Source organism: Pollicipes pollicipes, unplaced genomic scaffold (assembly GCF_011947565.3).
Source record: "Pollicipes pollicipes isolate AB1234 unplaced genomic scaffold, Ppol_2.1 Scaffold_3087;HRSCAF=3621_pilon_pilon_pilon, whole genome shotgun sequence".
NCBI classification, from domain to species: Eukaryota; Metazoa; Arthropoda; class Thecostraca; order Pollicipedomorpha; family Pollicipedidae; genus Pollicipes; species Pollicipes pollicipes.
Window position 1 is genome coordinate 7,071,511 of NW_023596225.1, and position 16,055 is coordinate 7,087,565.

The 16,055-nt window shown below is 58.4% G+C and overlaps 3 protein-coding genes across 3 annotated transcripts; 2 read left to right on the forward strand and 1 right to left on the reverse strand.

Annotated features, from left to right (window-relative positions):
* The first annotated feature begins 1,168 nt into the window (after positions 1-1,168).
* On the forward strand, positions 1,169-8,813 carry LOC119089305 (splicing factor 1). The gene is made up of 4 exons (XM_037211970.1): positions 1,169-1,191; positions 4,702-4,970; positions 7,947-8,110; positions 8,807-8,813. Exons 2-4 carry the CDS (start codon positions 4,725-4,727, stop codon positions 8,811-8,813), a joined length of 417 nt encoding a protein of 138 aa, XP_037067865.1. The 5' UTR covers positions 1,169-1,191; positions 4,702-4,724.
* Positions 8,230-11,848, forward strand: LOC119089636 (phosphatase and actin regulator 2). Its single transcript, XM_037212423.1, has 5 exons — positions 8,230-8,245; positions 8,839-8,874; positions 9,789-10,162; positions 10,697-10,800; positions 11,214-11,848. The coding sequence occupies exons 2-5, from the start codon at positions 8,846-8,848 to the stop codon at positions 11,400-11,402; spliced, it is 696 nt and encodes a 231-aa protein (XP_037068318.1). The 5' UTR covers positions 8,230-8,245; positions 8,839-8,845; the 3' UTR covers positions 11,403-11,848.
* Positions 11,849-12,528: 680 nt separating this feature from the next.
* On the reverse strand, positions 12,529-15,713 carry LOC119090540 (uncharacterized). Its single transcript, XM_037213357.1, has 5 exons — positions 15,683-15,713; positions 15,117-15,331; positions 14,122-14,268; positions 13,450-13,579; positions 12,529-13,145 (listed from the first exon to the last, which is right to left on the reverse strand). The coding sequence occupies exons 3-5, from the start codon at positions 14,176-14,178 to the stop codon at positions 12,874-12,876; spliced, it is 459 nt and encodes a 152-aa protein (XP_037069252.1). The 5' UTR covers positions 14,179-14,268; positions 15,117-15,331; positions 15,683-15,713; the 3' UTR covers positions 12,529-12,873.
* Positions 15,714-16,055: the final 342 nt, after the last annotated feature.

Consider the following 16,055-nt stretch of genomic DNA (forward strand, 5'->3'; position numbering starts at 1 on the left):
CACACACACACACACACACACACACACACACACACACACACACACACACACACACACACACACACACACAGAAATATGTATATATATATATATATATATAATTCAAAATTCTACGTTTTCTACTTGGTGCAGTGAAGCAGGGGTGTAAGTGCTGGTATATTATCAACGGTCCAGTACCTGCACCAGGTGCGGGCCGATGTGGGTATGGAATTAGTTAGATCTGACGCCCAATCCGTGCTTCTTGACGCAACCATTACAAATCGAGCTGCTTCTGAGGTAACAGGTTGACATCACAGACCACAAAATCTCGCTTGTGACATCTTCTTAAACCATACCATCTGAAATGTTGAGACCTAAGCTGTGTGCACAAGTCCAGGCACCCAGGGCATCGCGGGAGTAGTGACAACATGGCGATGTAGAATGCCATGTTGGCTGGGTGAGGATGCGTCACAGTTGTTATATTGTTCGGGAGCAGGAGTTGTACTGAAGCCCTTTCCCCAGCCGCAGCCATAGGGTAACCCATGACGTATATGCCGTGGACGGCTGTGAAAACACCTTGACTGAATACTGTTTCAACATTCAATGATTTTGAATGACTGGAGTTACCTTGAACTATTGGTCTTTCCATTGCCAGAATACTTATCAAACGCGCTATAAATGCATTATTAAACCGTTTCAGCCATTCGCTGTGTACATCTGGGAAAACGGCACTCTGAAGAGTCTCCGCCCGTCGACGAGAGCCGCCCAGGGGCAGGGAGTGGAGCGTCGGCCGTCGGTGGGGTGCTGACAAGGCCCGTGATGCCTCCCCTCGTCTGCTGCCGGTAGACCTGCTGCAAGAGCGAGAGCCCCTGAATGGCGCGCCGGGCTCGCCGCCGCCGGTGCCGCGGTCCGCGGCCCGCAGCCCCCCGCCCGACCACCGACCGCCGGCTGCGGGGGCGGCGGCGGCGGCGGCGGCGGAGGTGGCGGCGGTGGCGGCGGCGGCGCGGCCGGAGCGGCCCGCCTCGCTGTCGGCCGGCCGCCACTCGCGCTGGCTGCTCTGCTACCAGTCGAGCAGCGCACCGTGTCCGGGTAGCAGCGCCGGCCACTCGCCGTCGCCGCCGATGGCGCCGGCCTCCCGGACGGGTCGCCTGACGCCGCCGGCGCCCAGCCGGCCCGCCAGCCTGCCGGCGCCGCTGCACCGGCCTAGCTACGGTTAGTAGGCGGCGCCGGGCGCAGCTGGCCTCGCCACTCGCATGTTCTCCGCACGAGTGTTGCGTCGTGTGCCCGCCCTATTCTTCATTCACCGCTTCATGCCCTGTCTTCACCACATGTCGTCTCACTAGAAGCGCGAGGACTGTCAGGCGTGAGAGTGCTGCTAAACGGCCCCGGGTTGGAGTTCCGCTGACGCCCACGCGCACTCTGATGGCGCTGCGTGCGGGATCATCTCAGTAGTGATGATCACCTAAGCTGACCAAAGAGTTGTCACAGTTGTAACCCTTCCCTTGAATGCGTAGCTTTCAAATGTTCAGTGATGTGTGATGGAGCCAGATAAATCAAATGGTCATGGTGAAGAGTCAAAAACTTAAAACCTAAAACTAAAACCTAAAACACCTAAACACCTTAACACCTAAAACCAAATGCGTCACGAGCTGCAGTCGTTCCCCCCCCTCCCCCCCCCCCAGCACCACTAGAGCACGTGCGCCGGTCCTGTTTCAGTAGGCCGTGGAGCGACAGCGGGCGCTTCGCTCAAAAGCGAGCTCCTCTCTCCAGCCAATCGTCCCTTGCCCCAGCTATTCCCCCGGAGTTAGAGCTGTCGCGACAAGCCCTCCTCCCATTCCGTCTCCACCTCACGGGTCCTGACTGCTCCCGGAGGCGCCTGTTGCTGCTGTTTCCACCTCACGTGGAGTGTCGTTCCGGTCGCGCTGGCCTGCAGACCGCCCACCCTTGAACGGCCAACTGCTTACAAGCGACACGGGCTTACGACGCCTTTTATCTTTTGTTTTTGTCGGATATTACGAGGGTCGCGATATAGAGACAGAAGTTTGCGTACGTTTCGCTTGTTTTTGCCTCTGACAGTGCACGTGCACGGTCCCAGGGCATGCGTATGTGCGCTCTTGGGTTGGCGGCCTATCGCACTTAATGCCGTTTTTCTGCTCCGCTTAAACGCTTCAAATACACACTTTCCGCTTAAGTGAAGAGAGACCTGGAGAGGTAATTACGGATCGGGTTGATGCATTTTTCGTGAATTTAGGTGCGTCGAACACGGTACCGACTTCGCATATGTCCATCATGCAGACAGACCGAAACTGGAAATATTTAAGAGCCAGACCCGTGCTGGGATATCATGAGACCTAGTCCACCGCGAGACATGTCCCGAGAATTTGACGATGCTATTGAGTCCGCTTGAGAACTAGACTACCAACGGAGCGCGAAGAGTTAGAACACCACTGAGTCATCCAGACAGCCAGTGCACTACGGGGTCTGTGAGAGAGGTAGACCATCACCGGACCGGCTAGAGGGCCAGAATACGACTGGAGCTGTCAGAAAGTTGCACCAGTATTGGGTCTTTTAGAAAACTAAACCCCCCTGGGTCTGCTTGAAAACTAATCCACCCCTGGGTCTGCTGGAAAACTAAACCACCCCTGGGTCTGTCAGAACCAAGCCAGCGATGAATCTCACAGAGACAGACCACCAGCCACAATCTGTCAGAGAGACAGACCACCAGCCACAGGGTCTGTCTGAGCCAGGCCATCGCTGAGCCAGTCAAAGATACCGACCGCGACCGCGGCTCCGTCGGACGGCCGCGCCTCCGATTGCCGTTATCAGTAAGTGGTTGTCCGGTGATGGACGTTTCCAGTGAATGAGAAGCAACAGTGCCTGTGGGGTCAGCCGGCTGCTTTCCATCACGGTGGAACACTCAGCCGGCCCAGCCGCTCAGCTGAGCACGGCGCCTGGCCGAGCGGGCCGTGAGGCCGCGGCTGACTTCCACCGGTCACGTGATCGGGGTCAAGTCCGGTCAGCTCCGCTGGGGTGTTCCAAACTCCTGGAATCTCCCGGCCCGGCGCGAGCGCCCGAGCGGCTGCGCCGTCGACGCGGCTGATGCCGGCAAGCGTCGGCTGTCCCGCCTGATCTGTGACAGCACCAGCTCTCATGGGACTGATGGGGGCTGTCTGTGACGTGTCCGGCGCTGTCCCACCTGATCTGTGACAGCGCCGGCTCTTATGGGACTGACGGTGGCTGTCCATGGCATGTCCGGCACTGTCCCGCCTGATCTGTGACAGCACCAGCTCTCATGGGACTGACGGTGGCTGTCCGTGGCATGTCCGGCGCTGTCCTGCCTGATCTGTGACAGCACCAGCTCCCATGGGACTGACGGTGGCTGTCCGTGGCATGTCCGGCGCTGTCCCGCCTGATCTGTGACAGCGCCAGCTCCCATGGGACTGACGGTGGCTGTCCGTGGCATGTCCGGCGCTGTCCTGCCTGATCTGTGACAGCGCCAGCTGTCATGGGACTGACGGTGGCTGTCCGTGGCATGTCCGGCGCTGTCCTGCCTGATCTGTGACAGCGCCGGCTCTCATGGGACTAACGGTGTCTGTCCGGCGCTGTCCTGCCCTACGCAGGGATGTGCCAGATTCCGGATGGGGTTAGAATCGAATTGGTAATCAGACAATTTCTTGCTGAGTCAGGACGAAATGTACTCCTTTAATTTTTGCTATGACACGAACGAATAGTTAGGTTAAAGGAGAAACAATGGCGAGTCGACTGAATTTCAAAAGCAGCAGCATATCGCAATAGCATGCGAGCTTTCATATGAACAAAATAAGATGTAGAAGTATACATCTGCTTTGTTATTGAGGAAAATGGCCTATGTATGCCTTTAAGAACCCAATAGCCCCCTCATGTCTTATTCCCTTGCTTTGGAAATTCTGCCGGAAGAGAGCTGTTGTGCCGTGAGCGTTCATTACTGCCGGAAGAGAGCTGTTGTCCCGTGAGCTTTTATGACTGCCGGAAGAGAGCTGTTGTGCCGTGAGCTTTATAACTGCCGGATGAGAGCTGTTGTGCCGTGAGTTTTTATTACTGCCGGAAGAGAGCTGTTGTGCCGTGAGCTTTTATAACTGCCGGATGAGAGCTGTTGTGCCGTGAGTTTTTATTACTGCCGGATGAGAGCTGTCGTGCCGTGAGCTTTTTTCGGAAACTAAGTCCGAACCTTTTGAAGCGATGAGTTTCTGGGATGCCCACGCTAAGCAATGCCTGCCGCGTGAGCGCTCATCCCACCATACCATCGTAGAATTCCAGGTCAACGGCAGAATTTTGCGGCGAAAGCCTCACGTGTCGCGGTGCTCGGCACGGTCCATACCGCCCATTGACGTCACCTGACCTTTGGCGTGATGGCTGCCACTGACCACAGGCCATTTCTGTCAATGGCGAGTAGCGAGCGTCTCCAGTGACTTGAATCCACCGTACCAATAGTGGTTCAAACGGAAAACAGAGGTTCTTACCAACTGAGCTATCGGAACAGACTATGAACATGAATCGAAGTCGACTTGACAACTCAACCCCGAGCCGTGCCTGCCCGAAATCGCAAAGTGGAGTCATTCATAAGTTTGCTCCTATATGCTATGCCGTCGTGTCCCAAGCCCTACATTGTTTGAACCTGCGTCCAAAGCCGCCCTGTCCAAAATCCTGCGCCGACGGCTGACGTGGCGCGACGCTGCCCGACAGCGCCGCTGCCGACGCCACCAGGGATGGGGCTGCGGCCGTCGTCGTCGGAGCGGGGGCTCAGGCTGGCAGAGCTGCCCGAGCCGCCGCTCTCCGTCTCCGAGATCGGGCCCATTCCGCCGCCGCCCATGTTCTCCAACGGGGACTGGCAGGATGAAACGGTCGCCTCCCCGCCGCCGCCGCCGACGACGACGACCACCACCACGACTACGACGACGACGTCGACGATGGGTGGAGACGACCCGAGCTGCGGAGAATTTTGTGGGGAAGAGGTGAGCTCTGCTGATTACAGATATTTATAAGGGATGCATAAGCGCATGCGGATGTAGTAGCATTAGCGTTGCGATGATCTCTTGGGGCATTTCGCTGCAGGGAGACGTGAGGAATTGCTGGGATTGGGGACTTCTTCGCCATAATTGTCTTTACTTTCCTGTTGAAATCCTAACGGAAGCTTCATGCGTGGAGACTTAATAGAACCATATTTTCATCCTGTGTTTTAAGCGTTCGTGACTTTTCGCCTGGTGGGCGCCCTTCTCCGAACAATTTGTAGCTGACCTTTAACGTGTCAATTTTTTATTAAAGTACTCTACCAGCCGAGATGAACGGCCCCTCCCGATCACCGCCGCGTACGGTTCGATGAAATGTTCACCACGCAAGGGTCACAGCCGGCACATTCAGTAACGATCCATCTTCCAAACATGCGCCTCTGACGTCCAGGGAAGCCACGCTCCGTCGGCACATTGGTGGGAAGAGGTCGTGCGATGGGGCACTGGGAGGCCCGTTCAAAAACGCATTGCTTGTGGTACTTCTGTTGTCCGAAGAGAGCTGACGTCATGCAGGAGATGAGGGCGCAATTCGATGGAGCGCGGTTGCGCCTGCGCGGGGTCTGCACACTTGCGAAGTTTTCCTTCCGTCGGATGCCTCGTCGGTACGTGTCGCGTGCTGCTTGGGTGGGTGAGTGGGTGTTCACGTGCCCGGCGGCGGCCCTGTTTCTCCGAGCGGCGGCGCGGCAGCGGGACACGAGAATTCCATCAGGGGCGGGGCCCGGCCGGCCGGCGGCGGTGCGGCTGGCGGCGCGCGCGCGCTCTGCCCTCCTCCTTCTCTGGCCTCGGCGGCCGCTCTGCCGACCGCGTCAATACGGCAATACAGCCGCCGACGTTGCTAGATGTGGGGGAGAAAACGGCTCCGACCGTTGTCAACACGCGCACCTGGCGCCCGGCGAGACGGCACACGTAATGAAACGGGAGCCTGTGTTCACTGTTATTGCATTCCGAGCTAGATGTAAAGCCGCAGTGTTTACACTGCTACTACGTCAACTTCCTGGAAATTCTCAAGGATCCGACGCCCCGACATGAGCAATAGAGCAGCGGCTAGATCGACGGCCACTGGCGCGAGCGTCAGAAAATTGGCGTGCTTAGGATGATCTGACAAAGCTGAACCTATATGCTTACAATAATTTCTCTAAATTATTTGTGTTTCTTAATTACCAGCTTGCATTGTTCGCCCCCTAATGAAGCAGCCAACCAATGTTGCGAACCAAATCAAGTTGGCTGACGCCGTGAACGTGAACGGAGCACAATAGTAACGCATAAGAAGCCTGTGCAAACAATGCGGCAAACAAAACCGCGTCATGAACCGCCGTCCACCAGAGCTGCCAAACGTGTACCCTGGCGAGGAAGCGATATTACAAAGGACATTACGCTGTGTTTAGGACGGGATCAAGCGCGTGCAAGAACACGTCTCCGTATATTTAAAACGGAGCATGATCCAGGCGACGTGTTCAGTTCCTGCTGCGCTCGCGTGGTGTCAACGGAGAACACGACGGTAGCAATACTTTGCAGTAGTTTCCGGAGCACTAACCAGGCCGACCACAGCACTGACATGCCTGCCTCCTTAAACTGGAAACGAACAGAATCTGAAGACCTGCAGTGGAACGCATGTCTGTAGCAGTCCCAGCAGACGCGACTCTGGTGACCTGAGAAACCCCTCTCCTAGCGATTGCAGTAGTCTGTCTGGTAACTACAGTAATCTGTCTTTGACGACGTACGAACCCTCCTTTTGTCAGATGATCTTAGTAGAGATCTCCTCTCGTGGTCTCAGTGGTCTCTTTCCTCATTTTTTTTTTAAATAACCCCTCTCCTGATGAGCCATATAGCATCTCGCTGTGGCATCGGTAATACCTTTGCTGAGAAGTCAGTTATCCATCTGGAGATGCCGGTGGCCAATCTCTGACGAACTTACTGTACTTATCTTCTAATGACCTCAGTTACTCCTGTCTTAGTTACCAGTGTCAGGGCCGTTCACTACTCCAATTCTTTCGCGTAGTGGCCCCATTTAATCGACTCGATGTGTTCAGTGGCCTCTTTCTAGTAATCTTAGCAACTTTCTCCCACTGACCCAAACATCCCCACTCATGAGTACATCAGTAAGCCCTCTCTTGATGAGCTTGGTAACCTCACGCCCAGTGACTTCAGCAGCCCATCTGCTGGCTGATCAGTAACGTCTCTCCTGGTGATCTCAGCATCCCCTTTCCTGGTGACTTCAGCAGACCATCTGCTGGCTGATCAGTAACATCTCTCCTGGTGATCTCAGCATCCCCTTTCCTGGTGACTTCAGCAGCCCATCTGCTGGCTGATCAGTAACATTTCTTCTGGTGATCTCAACATCTCCTTTCCTGGTGACTCAGTAATCTTTCCTCTTACGGTAATTCACGAAACCTTAAACTTAAATAATGCCTTTCTCCTCGCCACTTCAGAACTCTCTCTCTCTCTCTCTCTCTCTCTCTCTCTCTCTCTCTCTCTCTCTCTCTCTCTCTCTCTCTCTCTCTCTCTCTCTCTCCTCTCTCTCTCTCTCTCTCTCCTCTCTCTCTCTCTCTCTCTCTCTCTCTCTCTCTCTCTCTCTCTCTCTCTCTCTCTCTCTCTCTCTCTCTCTCTCTCTCTCCTCTCTCTCTCTCTCTCTCTCTCTCTCTCTCTCTCTCTCTCTCTCTCTCTCTCTCTCTCTCTCTCTCTCTCTCTCTCTCTCTCTCTCTCTCTCTCTCTCTCTCTCTCTCTCTCTCTCTCTCTCTCTCTCTCTCTCTCTCGCTCTCTCTCTCTGGCATGGTGACGTCAGCGCCCTTGCCCTGGTGACCTCAGTAACGCCTGTTCTGGTGATTGTGACGGAGCCTTGTGACGCTTGTGCCGTGTGCTCCATGATCACTTGCGTACCTCCAGTTCCGGAGGCCGATCGGTCACCATGGTCCGGCTACGCAGGTGACCTGCGTGGAGTACGATGACGACGACGATGAGTACTACCCGATGGCCGCGGCTGAGGAGGTACCCGCGCGCCAGCCACGCTTCGACCTCAAGCCGCTCAAGTCGGCGCTCAAGAAGATGCGACCGCCGACCGGAGATACGACGCCGCCGCCCCACCCGCCCTCCGCTGCAGCCGCTGCTGCTACGGCTGCTGCCGCCGCCGCCGCCGCTGCCGCTGCTGCTGCTGCTGCTGCTGCCGCCGCTGCCGCTGACCACAGCCCAGCCCGACCGGCGGCCACGCGCCGCGACACCAGCACGTGAGACGGGGGTCCGCGATCAGACCGGAGGGCGGAGTGGTCCTGTGGCCGGTGTTAGGCAGTGATGGGGGTGATGGATGCTGTGTCGACCCTGATGTTTGCCCTGCTGACCGACTTGAAACGGCGCCTCGTGGCTCCAGGAATATGTGCCAGGGAAGAGATGAGAGACGTGCTTACTGGAGTGGATTGCTGGATGAGAGATCATCACGACAAAGTCGTGATGCCAAATGGCAGAGTTAACGTTGCATAGCTAGCAAGTCAGAATGACGCGTGTCGTATTACAATAGCCCTGTGACAGGATGATCAGTGATCCAAGGCCCCTGGATTACGTCGTGGACCATATAAAAGCACCATAAGTGAATGAGACACGCAAAGTTCAGAAGCCTGCGCGGCAGGTTATACCGCACCCCGCAGGGCACGGTCCGCGACGGACTGTGTGAGGCGGGACAGTCCGCGGCAGAGTGCCGCGGACTGCGCCGTCTCACGACCTCCCGTGTCCTGATGCCGCCTGCCGTGCCGTCGTCCGTGCTGGGCGTTCGCTGCCGTCGACACCGGGCGCAGTCACTGACGCCTGTTGTGTGCCTCTGCCGCAGCCGTCGGATGCCCAGCCTGCCTCGGATCCGGTTCAGGTGGGACAGAGCGGCGGCCGGTGGCGGCAGCCACACGCCAGTGCCCCGCTGGCCGCAGCCGTAGTCCTCTGCCGGTTCCGGCGCGCCTGCAGAACCCCTCTGTGTGGCACTCAGGATCACATCGGATCGGCGTGGCGCACTGCTTCGGCCGGCAAATGGAATGAAATCACTGTGGGGGATTAGGTGGATCTGTTGGGATTTCGGCTGGGTGGCTATGGCAAATGGATTTAAATGTGTCCTACCACGCTTTGTCTGTGTCTGCTTCATGAAATCTGACAGTAATCCGTCGCCTGTCAATGTCACGGGGAATGGTTGGTCGGGTAGGTGGTGCGTGATACCGATACCAGCAGGAAGTCTCGAGACGCTTGTAATGTTTTCCACACTAGCTTGTGCTCTTTTGTGTGCTTCTTGCGAGTACGGCCGTCACGATTCATGTCCGATCCCAAATCAACTGGTAACGTAGCGTTCGACGTGCTTATAACTCAATCTTGTTCAGTGTACCGGAAGCACGCCTCACCATCATCACTGGACGGGCAGACATGCCTTAGCATCACTTCATGCCGCACCAGCATGTTTGGGTTCTGACCGCGTTTCGTCCTAGAAGCAATCCATGAGCCTTAGCATCTATCAGCATCGCAGTCCGTCCCTCGGTATTGTCTGAGTACCGCCGCGCTCCAGCCATGTCTCAGCCCTACAGCCTGGCCCTCGACCTTGTCTGAGCACCGCCGCGCTCCAGCCATGTCCCAGCCCCACAGCCTGGCCTTCGACCTTGTCTGCGCACCGCCGCGCTCCAGCCATGTCTCAGCCCTACAGCCTGGCCCTCGACCTTGTCTGAGCACCGCCGCGCTCCAGCCATGTCTCAGCCCTACACCCTGGCCCTCGACCTTGTCTGAGCGCCGCCGCGCTCCCCACAGGCCGCTGCGCTTCGGCGGCGGTGCAGACCGCCACGACACCAAGGACCGACCGTCGTCGTCACTGTCGGCGACGGTGGCGGCGGTCGACGAGCCCGACGACAGCGACGGTGCCTCGTCGCACCGGGACGAGTCCGGGGACGACGACGAGACCGGCGTGCTGACGCGGCTCGCCTCGCGCGTGCAGCGCACCGACAGCCTGGAGCTGAAGCTGGCGCTGCGGCCCGACCGGCAGCAACTGATTGACCGCAACATCCTGCAGCTGCAGACGGAGCAGGACCGCACCGACTGGCGCTGCGAGCTGAGCGCCCGGCTCAACCGGCGCCTCAGCCTGCGGCCCACCGCCGAGGAGCTCGAGGAACGCAACATCCTCAGGAGTGAGTGCCGCGGCGGCCGCGGCGGCCAGTGAGGCAGGCGGGCGCCAAGGGCGCGTGGTGGCAGGGACAGTAAAGCCCCCATCTTCACTTTTCAGAGGTTCTTATGACTCGGCCTGTAATATGACCTGTAGTAGCGTGCGTGCCGAACTGCTATCGATAAGCGGGGAAAGTGGTGTGGGAAGGCAGGCTTCCGAGGGCTATGCTGCCAGAGCGCCACGACTGGTGCTGCTGTCAGTCTGGCCGTGGAAGGCGGCCAGCTCGAGGCACGGCTCGTGACTGGGGCTTTCTTGAGAGGAACAGCGGCGATTGGCGAACAGCCGGCCTGCTAGCCATGCCCAGCTTGAGCAGTATGCTGCGATCAAAGTGGATTGGGCCCACCGTGATATCAAAGTTGAATGGCGTGTGCAGAACGTACCGGCACCTTACTTTGGTTTATGCGGTGTCTGTTTAAGACGGCCAAGGTTTAGATGTTTTTTTGAAACAGGTGGTGTGACAGCGCGCTGTTGCACGTCAGTGACCGATTGCCGTTTGCAGCCATGTCGCTCGAGGACTCCATTCGTGACATGGAGAACCGCAAGGTGACCCTGCTGCGCAAGCTCAGCTTCCGGCCGACCATCGACGAGCTGAGACAACGCAAGGTGACCAGGGTCGCGATGGGAGCCCTCACCCTCTCCCTCGCAGCCAAATAAACCCATGGGCACCCGAGGGCGTCGGCTGTTAGAGAGTGCTGTGCTGAGTACGCACCGCGGTCCGATGTGCGGCACAAGACGCGGTGCCCGTCAGTGCAAGCCTTTGAACCGTAGCGTTTTGTGGCGTATGGTAATGTTTTGTGCCGACCGGTGCATGCCGGCCCTGTTCGAATACTACGCCGGTCATCCGGAGGGCACGTGTGGTAATCCGGTACTTTGACTTTGACTTCACACGTCGCATGACAGGGTAGCTGGGCACTTGGAACGGATGAGTATCCGTAGATGCGCCGGTTGAGCTGATCTGATGCGAAGTGGCTGTCCAGCCCGGCTGACGCTTGTGTGACGCAAGCGATCTGCGACAGGTGATCCACTTCAACGAATACGTGGAGGTGACGCAGGCGCACCAGTACGACAGACGCGCCGACAAGCCCTGGACTCGCCTCACACCACGCGACAAGGCCATGATTCGCAAGGAGCTGAACGACTTCAAGTCGGCAGAGATGGACGTGCACCAGGAGTCGCGCCATCTGACGCGCTTCCACCGACCCTGAGCGCGGCGCGCTGTGATAGCAGAGCCATCTGTCGCACAACTAACGAACTAGCGGTACATGCAACGGCCGCATGAGCGCTGGCGGCGGGTATGGAGTTCTTCACGTTCCGTAGTTGTGTGATGGATGCCTGATGCACCACATCATCACCTCTTTGAATGTGCGTTGTTGAATCGGCGACGGCGGCTTATTGCTAATGTGTGATGTAAGCCTGTGTACCGTACTCAGTCGTAGTCCATCGCGCATGTAGGATATAGTTTAGTTTTCTTACACTTCACATCGATGCACTCTTTCCTGGGAACATGCTGGTCGGTGATCGTCAAGTAATGCAACCGTATCTACACGTTGCATATTTATAGCGAAATTGACAAAACTACAAAGAGTGAAGTTTCGTTCGCGTGTCGGTGCTTTGTACATACTCTTGTGAACATGTCTATAACCGTTTTAATAAAGGCATTGTCTTCCACATATTCAGTCGCTTCCTCTAGAATGTATTTGGATGTTAGGAAAACTACGCCATTGAACAAGTTATAATACCGATAACCCACAGCACACAGCATGAAACCAAGTTCTTGTCACCTTGGCTTTCTTACAAAACGTGTGTGTCGGCCAGGGTAACCGCCGCAGCCCATCCTGTGCCGGACTGAGTGTAGGCTCGGACACATGTGGGCTCGGGAGACGCCAACGGCCAGAAGTTAAGGCCAGTGTCGCGGGTAGAGCCGCGGAGCCTGGCCGGCTCCCGGCGACCCCAGCTGACACGCGGGTGTGCTAACCAGACGCCCTGCTCTCATCCGGTCCTTCCCTCACTGACCGTCCTCTCCAAGACTTCCAAGAGATCAGGCGTGGCAGACGAGAGACGTCGACAAGCCTCGTTGAAGACGGGGCTCGCATGCCAGTTGGACAAAAGGATCATTATCATCACTTGATCGCGCCGAAGGGTCCTCGATAGAGGTGTGCAAGAAGATTCAGAGAGCTACAAAACCGTTTACTGCACCTCAGCTCGGTGAACAACTGCATTGCTGAAATTTTGGATTTGTAGTAAGTGCTAAGAGGACAGCAGCACGTGTTTGACAAGGCGACGAGAGTACTGTCAGATGACAAAAAAATGTGGCACATGGAGTATAGATTGTGACGAAGCCATATCGCCGTTCACTCCAACAACACAAACGGCAAGCGACAGCCGAACCATCAATTGAAACACGTGGCAAAATATATTTTGGGAACATGACCACCGTGAGAAAACCTACACACGCACACGAACACGCACGCGCACACGCACACGCACACACACGCATCAACTTACGCCACAGCCATTATCGCGGTAACGACGGGGAACAGACGACGTGAAAGCCATAGGTGGGAGTCAAAGTGGATCTCCTGACCAAACGCCCGCGCCATCACATGGCGCGCGCGCCATAAAGCGAGCTGCAAACATCCGGCGCTTACGTTCGATAACGGTGCGGGCGCGAACGCGCTAGAAATGTGTCGGCAGCCGACTGAAGCCCTGTGCACAGTCCTGCTTCAACAGCTCCTTGACGCGAGCCAAAACGTCGGCTGTCTCCTCGTCCGAGACGCCGTCTAACGAGTAGACGGCGGACTTGAGCGTCTCCAAGTGCTCGCCAGATGTCAGGACCGACTTGGCCTTGCGGCTGTTGGTGAGCAGCTGCCAGCAGAGGGCCACGGCGGCGCAGCAGGCCACCGGATGACCGGAGCGTAGCGCCGAGGCCACGCCCGCCACGAACCCCTCTGCGGTGGCAGAAACAGGGCGCGAGCGGTCAAGCACACGGCGCGGGGCTGGCGCCGGCCGCACCGCAGAAACGCTCCAGCCAAGGTGAGCCACTGGGACCACGACTGCCCGTTCGCACCTCTCCACCGGCATTGTTTCGGCCGCCCCGCCACAACGACGTGATATGTCACGACTCTACCATCATGACACCCGTGTGAGTCAAAAGCACTGAAAGCGTCCGCACCACTGGCAGCATTATGAAGGCCGCCCTTTGGGCATCAGCCGCCGGGCCATGATTCCCCGGCCGGCGGTGGCCGTCCGTACCGGTGTTGATGAGGGCGGTCTGCATAGTGGTAAGGTAACTGAGGTTCCGCAGCACCAGCACGGCTGACGAGCGCAGGCTGAGGTCGTCCTGCGACAGCAGCGCCACCAGGGAGCCCGTCACCTCGGGGATCTGCCGGTCAGGTTATGTCGAGGCGGCTCAGAGCACGTTCCTTACACTGCACACTGGCAACAGGGGTGGACTGAAGTGCGTGTGCGTGTGCGTGTGCGTGTGCGTGTGCGTGTGCGTGTGCGTGCGCGTGTGCGTGTGTGTGTGCCATTGGGGATTTACGACGCACTCAGCTGCTGAGGCTATATGGCGTCGCCTGCCTTTCACCCTGGCGGAAGCGCGGGCACCGCGGGGAATCGAACCCCGTACCTCTGGTTTCCCAGACGTGCAGTGGTTAACGCAGACGCGTTAACCACTACACTACCGGCACCTCCTATGATCGACGTCAGACCCCGAAGTCGCAAACCAGCGGCATTGTGTTCACACTCATCAGTTACCACGCTCGTTGGTGGACCGTGCGCGCGAGAGGCTGCGATGCGATGCGATGCGAGACCCCGCCGGAGTGATGCGCTGAAGCGCTCCATGTCAATCAGCCCGACGCCGGCGTCAGCCAGTCCAGGAGTGCAGCGCCGTCTGAGACGAGCACCGCCGCATAGCCCACTCACGCGCGCCACCACCTTCTGGCCCTCGTCGAAGAAGGTGACGTTCTTGATGAGCAGCATCCAGAGCCGGGTGACGGCCAGACGGCGGCGCTGGTCGCCGTCAGGCACGCGCTCGCCGCGGCAGAACCGGAACCCGCTCAGGAACGGACTCTGTCGACAAACGGAAACACGCTCAGATGGGAGTTCCGCGGGGAACGGCAGCACGCTCAGAAGAAGTCTCCGCGGAGAACGGCAGCAGCACGCTCAGGAGATAGCTCCGCGGGGAACCGCAGCACACTCAGGAGCTTCGCGGGGAACGGCGGCAGCACGCTCAGAAGAGCTCCGTGGGGAACGGCAGCACGCTCAAGAGAGCTCCGTGGGGAACGGCAGCACGCTCAGGAGAGCTCCGTGGGGAACGGCAGCACGCTCAGAAGGGAGCTATGCGGGGAGATGAAAGAGCCACGCTATGGCGGTGCTAATCGTATCATGGAGCGCATCGGCTGATTACGCCATTTAGTGCTCTCGTCAGTTTCTTGACACGGCGCGGCTATGGTGCCGTTGAAGCGAGTATACAACGTGAGGTCCAACAGCGGTCAAAAGCAGTACAACGTCACTTAGGTCAATCTCTGGATATTCACCTGTAAGTGAAGTCAGAGTGATTTTGCGTCTAAAGTATACTGCCTCTCGGCAACCAGAAGTACGCATTCCGCCAGTGCATGCCTGACAATGAGAGACGTCCAGGAATAACCCATGGGGGAGGCATAAAAATATGTCCAAGAAAAGGTCTGAGCAAATGAAGCGCAGCCCACGCAGAAAGGCAATTATAATAGAGCTCCCCGCATCACTGGCGCACATCGCCGCCGCTGCGCCGCAGTGCGAACGGAGGGTGCAGGGAGGCAGCAGAGGAGAGCGGGGCGGGGAACGAAGCCGGGAGACGGTGCGGGCGGGGGGAGGAAGCTGCCTGACGCGGAGAATTATGTGGCAGCCCTGTTCACCGCCAAAGAGAGAGTCACACTGACCCGACAGATGATGGAGCGGCCTTCTTGTACGAGGGCGGCGGCCGCCAGCAGGCTGAAGCTGACCGCCAGCCGCTGCACGGCGCCACCGTCGGCGCGGCGGCGCTCCAGGTGGCGCTGGCAGTCGTCCAGCACCACGTGCACCAGCGAGCTACTGGAGGGCGATGCCGACGGGCCCTGGTGCAGCGCCGCACTCGTGTAGGCCAGGCAGCGGGCACCTGCGCCAGAGAGCAGATGACGTCACGGGTGAGGAGGTGGCGCTGCGGGGCCGTGAGATCATCACGTAGCCGCCGTCAGGATGTGGAGGTCGCGCCGCAGGCCGTGAGGTCATCACACCGCCGCCGTCAGGGTGTACAGGTGGCGCCGCGGGCCGTGAGGTCATCATATAGCCGCCGTCAGGATGTGGAGGTCGCGCCGCAGGCCGTGAGGTCATCACACCGCCGCCGTCAGGGTGTACAGGTGGCGCCGCGGGCCGTGAGGTCATCACATAGCCACCGTCAGGGGTGAGGAGGCGGCGCCGCGGGTGAGGTCATCACACCCCCGCCGCCGCCGCCGCCGCCGCTGCTCACCGTCCGTACAGCCGGCCGCCAGCGTGTTGAGCGTGCAGAGCACGGCCACCGTCAGCTGGCGCGACGAAACACACCACGGCCACAGCTTGTGCAGCAGGTTGGGCAGGCCGTCGGCGGCCAGCGCCTGCTTCACGTCGGCGGCGCCGCTCATCAGATTCCGCAGCAGATCCAGGTCGGACAGCAGGTCCGTCAGCAGGGCGCGCTCCTGTCGGCCAGCGGGAGGTACGTCAGCAGGTCAGGCAGCTGGACACGCTCCGGACAGAGAGCGAGGGTCGGCCAGAAGGGCTCGCTCCTGTCCCACGCCGTCAGATGGAGCAGAGCTGGTACCATCCCATCCACACGTCGCTGTCGCGCGCTGGGTGCTGGAGCGCTC

Bases quoted from the DNA above. Each gene is read 5' to 3' on its own strand.
- LOC119089305 (XM_037211970.1), top strand. From the start codon at position 4,725: ATGGGGCTGCGGCCGTCGTCGTCGGAGCGGGGGCTCAGGCTGGCAGAG. The intron at 4,971-7,946 runs GTGAGCTCTGCT...CCGGCTACGCAG, and splicing joins GAGAATTTTGTGGGGAAGAG to GTGACCTGCGTGGAGTACGA.
- LOC119089636 (XM_037212423.1), top strand. From the start codon at position 8,846: ATGCCCAGCCTGCCTCGGATCCGGTTCAG. The intron at 8,875-9,788 runs GTGGGACAGAGC...CGCTCCCCACAG, and splicing joins CTGCCTCGGATCCGGTTCAG to GCCGCTGCGCTTCGGCGGCG. The intron at 10,801-11,213 runs GTGACCAGGGTC...GATCTGCGACAG, and splicing joins ACGAGCTGAGACAACGCAAG to GTGATCCACTTCAACGAATA.
- LOC119090540 (XM_037213357.1), bottom strand. From the start codon at position 14,178: ATGCTGCTCATCAAGAACGTCACCTTCTTCGACGAGGGCCAGAAGGTG. The intron at 13,580-14,121 runs GTGAGTGGGCTA...CCTGACCGGCAG, and splicing joins GCCAGAAGGTGGTGGCGCGC to ATCCCCGAGGTGACGGGCTC. The intron at 13,146-13,449 runs GTACGGACGGCC...CTGCCACCGCAG, and splicing joins GACCGCCCTCATCAACACCG to AGGGGTTCGTGGCGGGCGTG.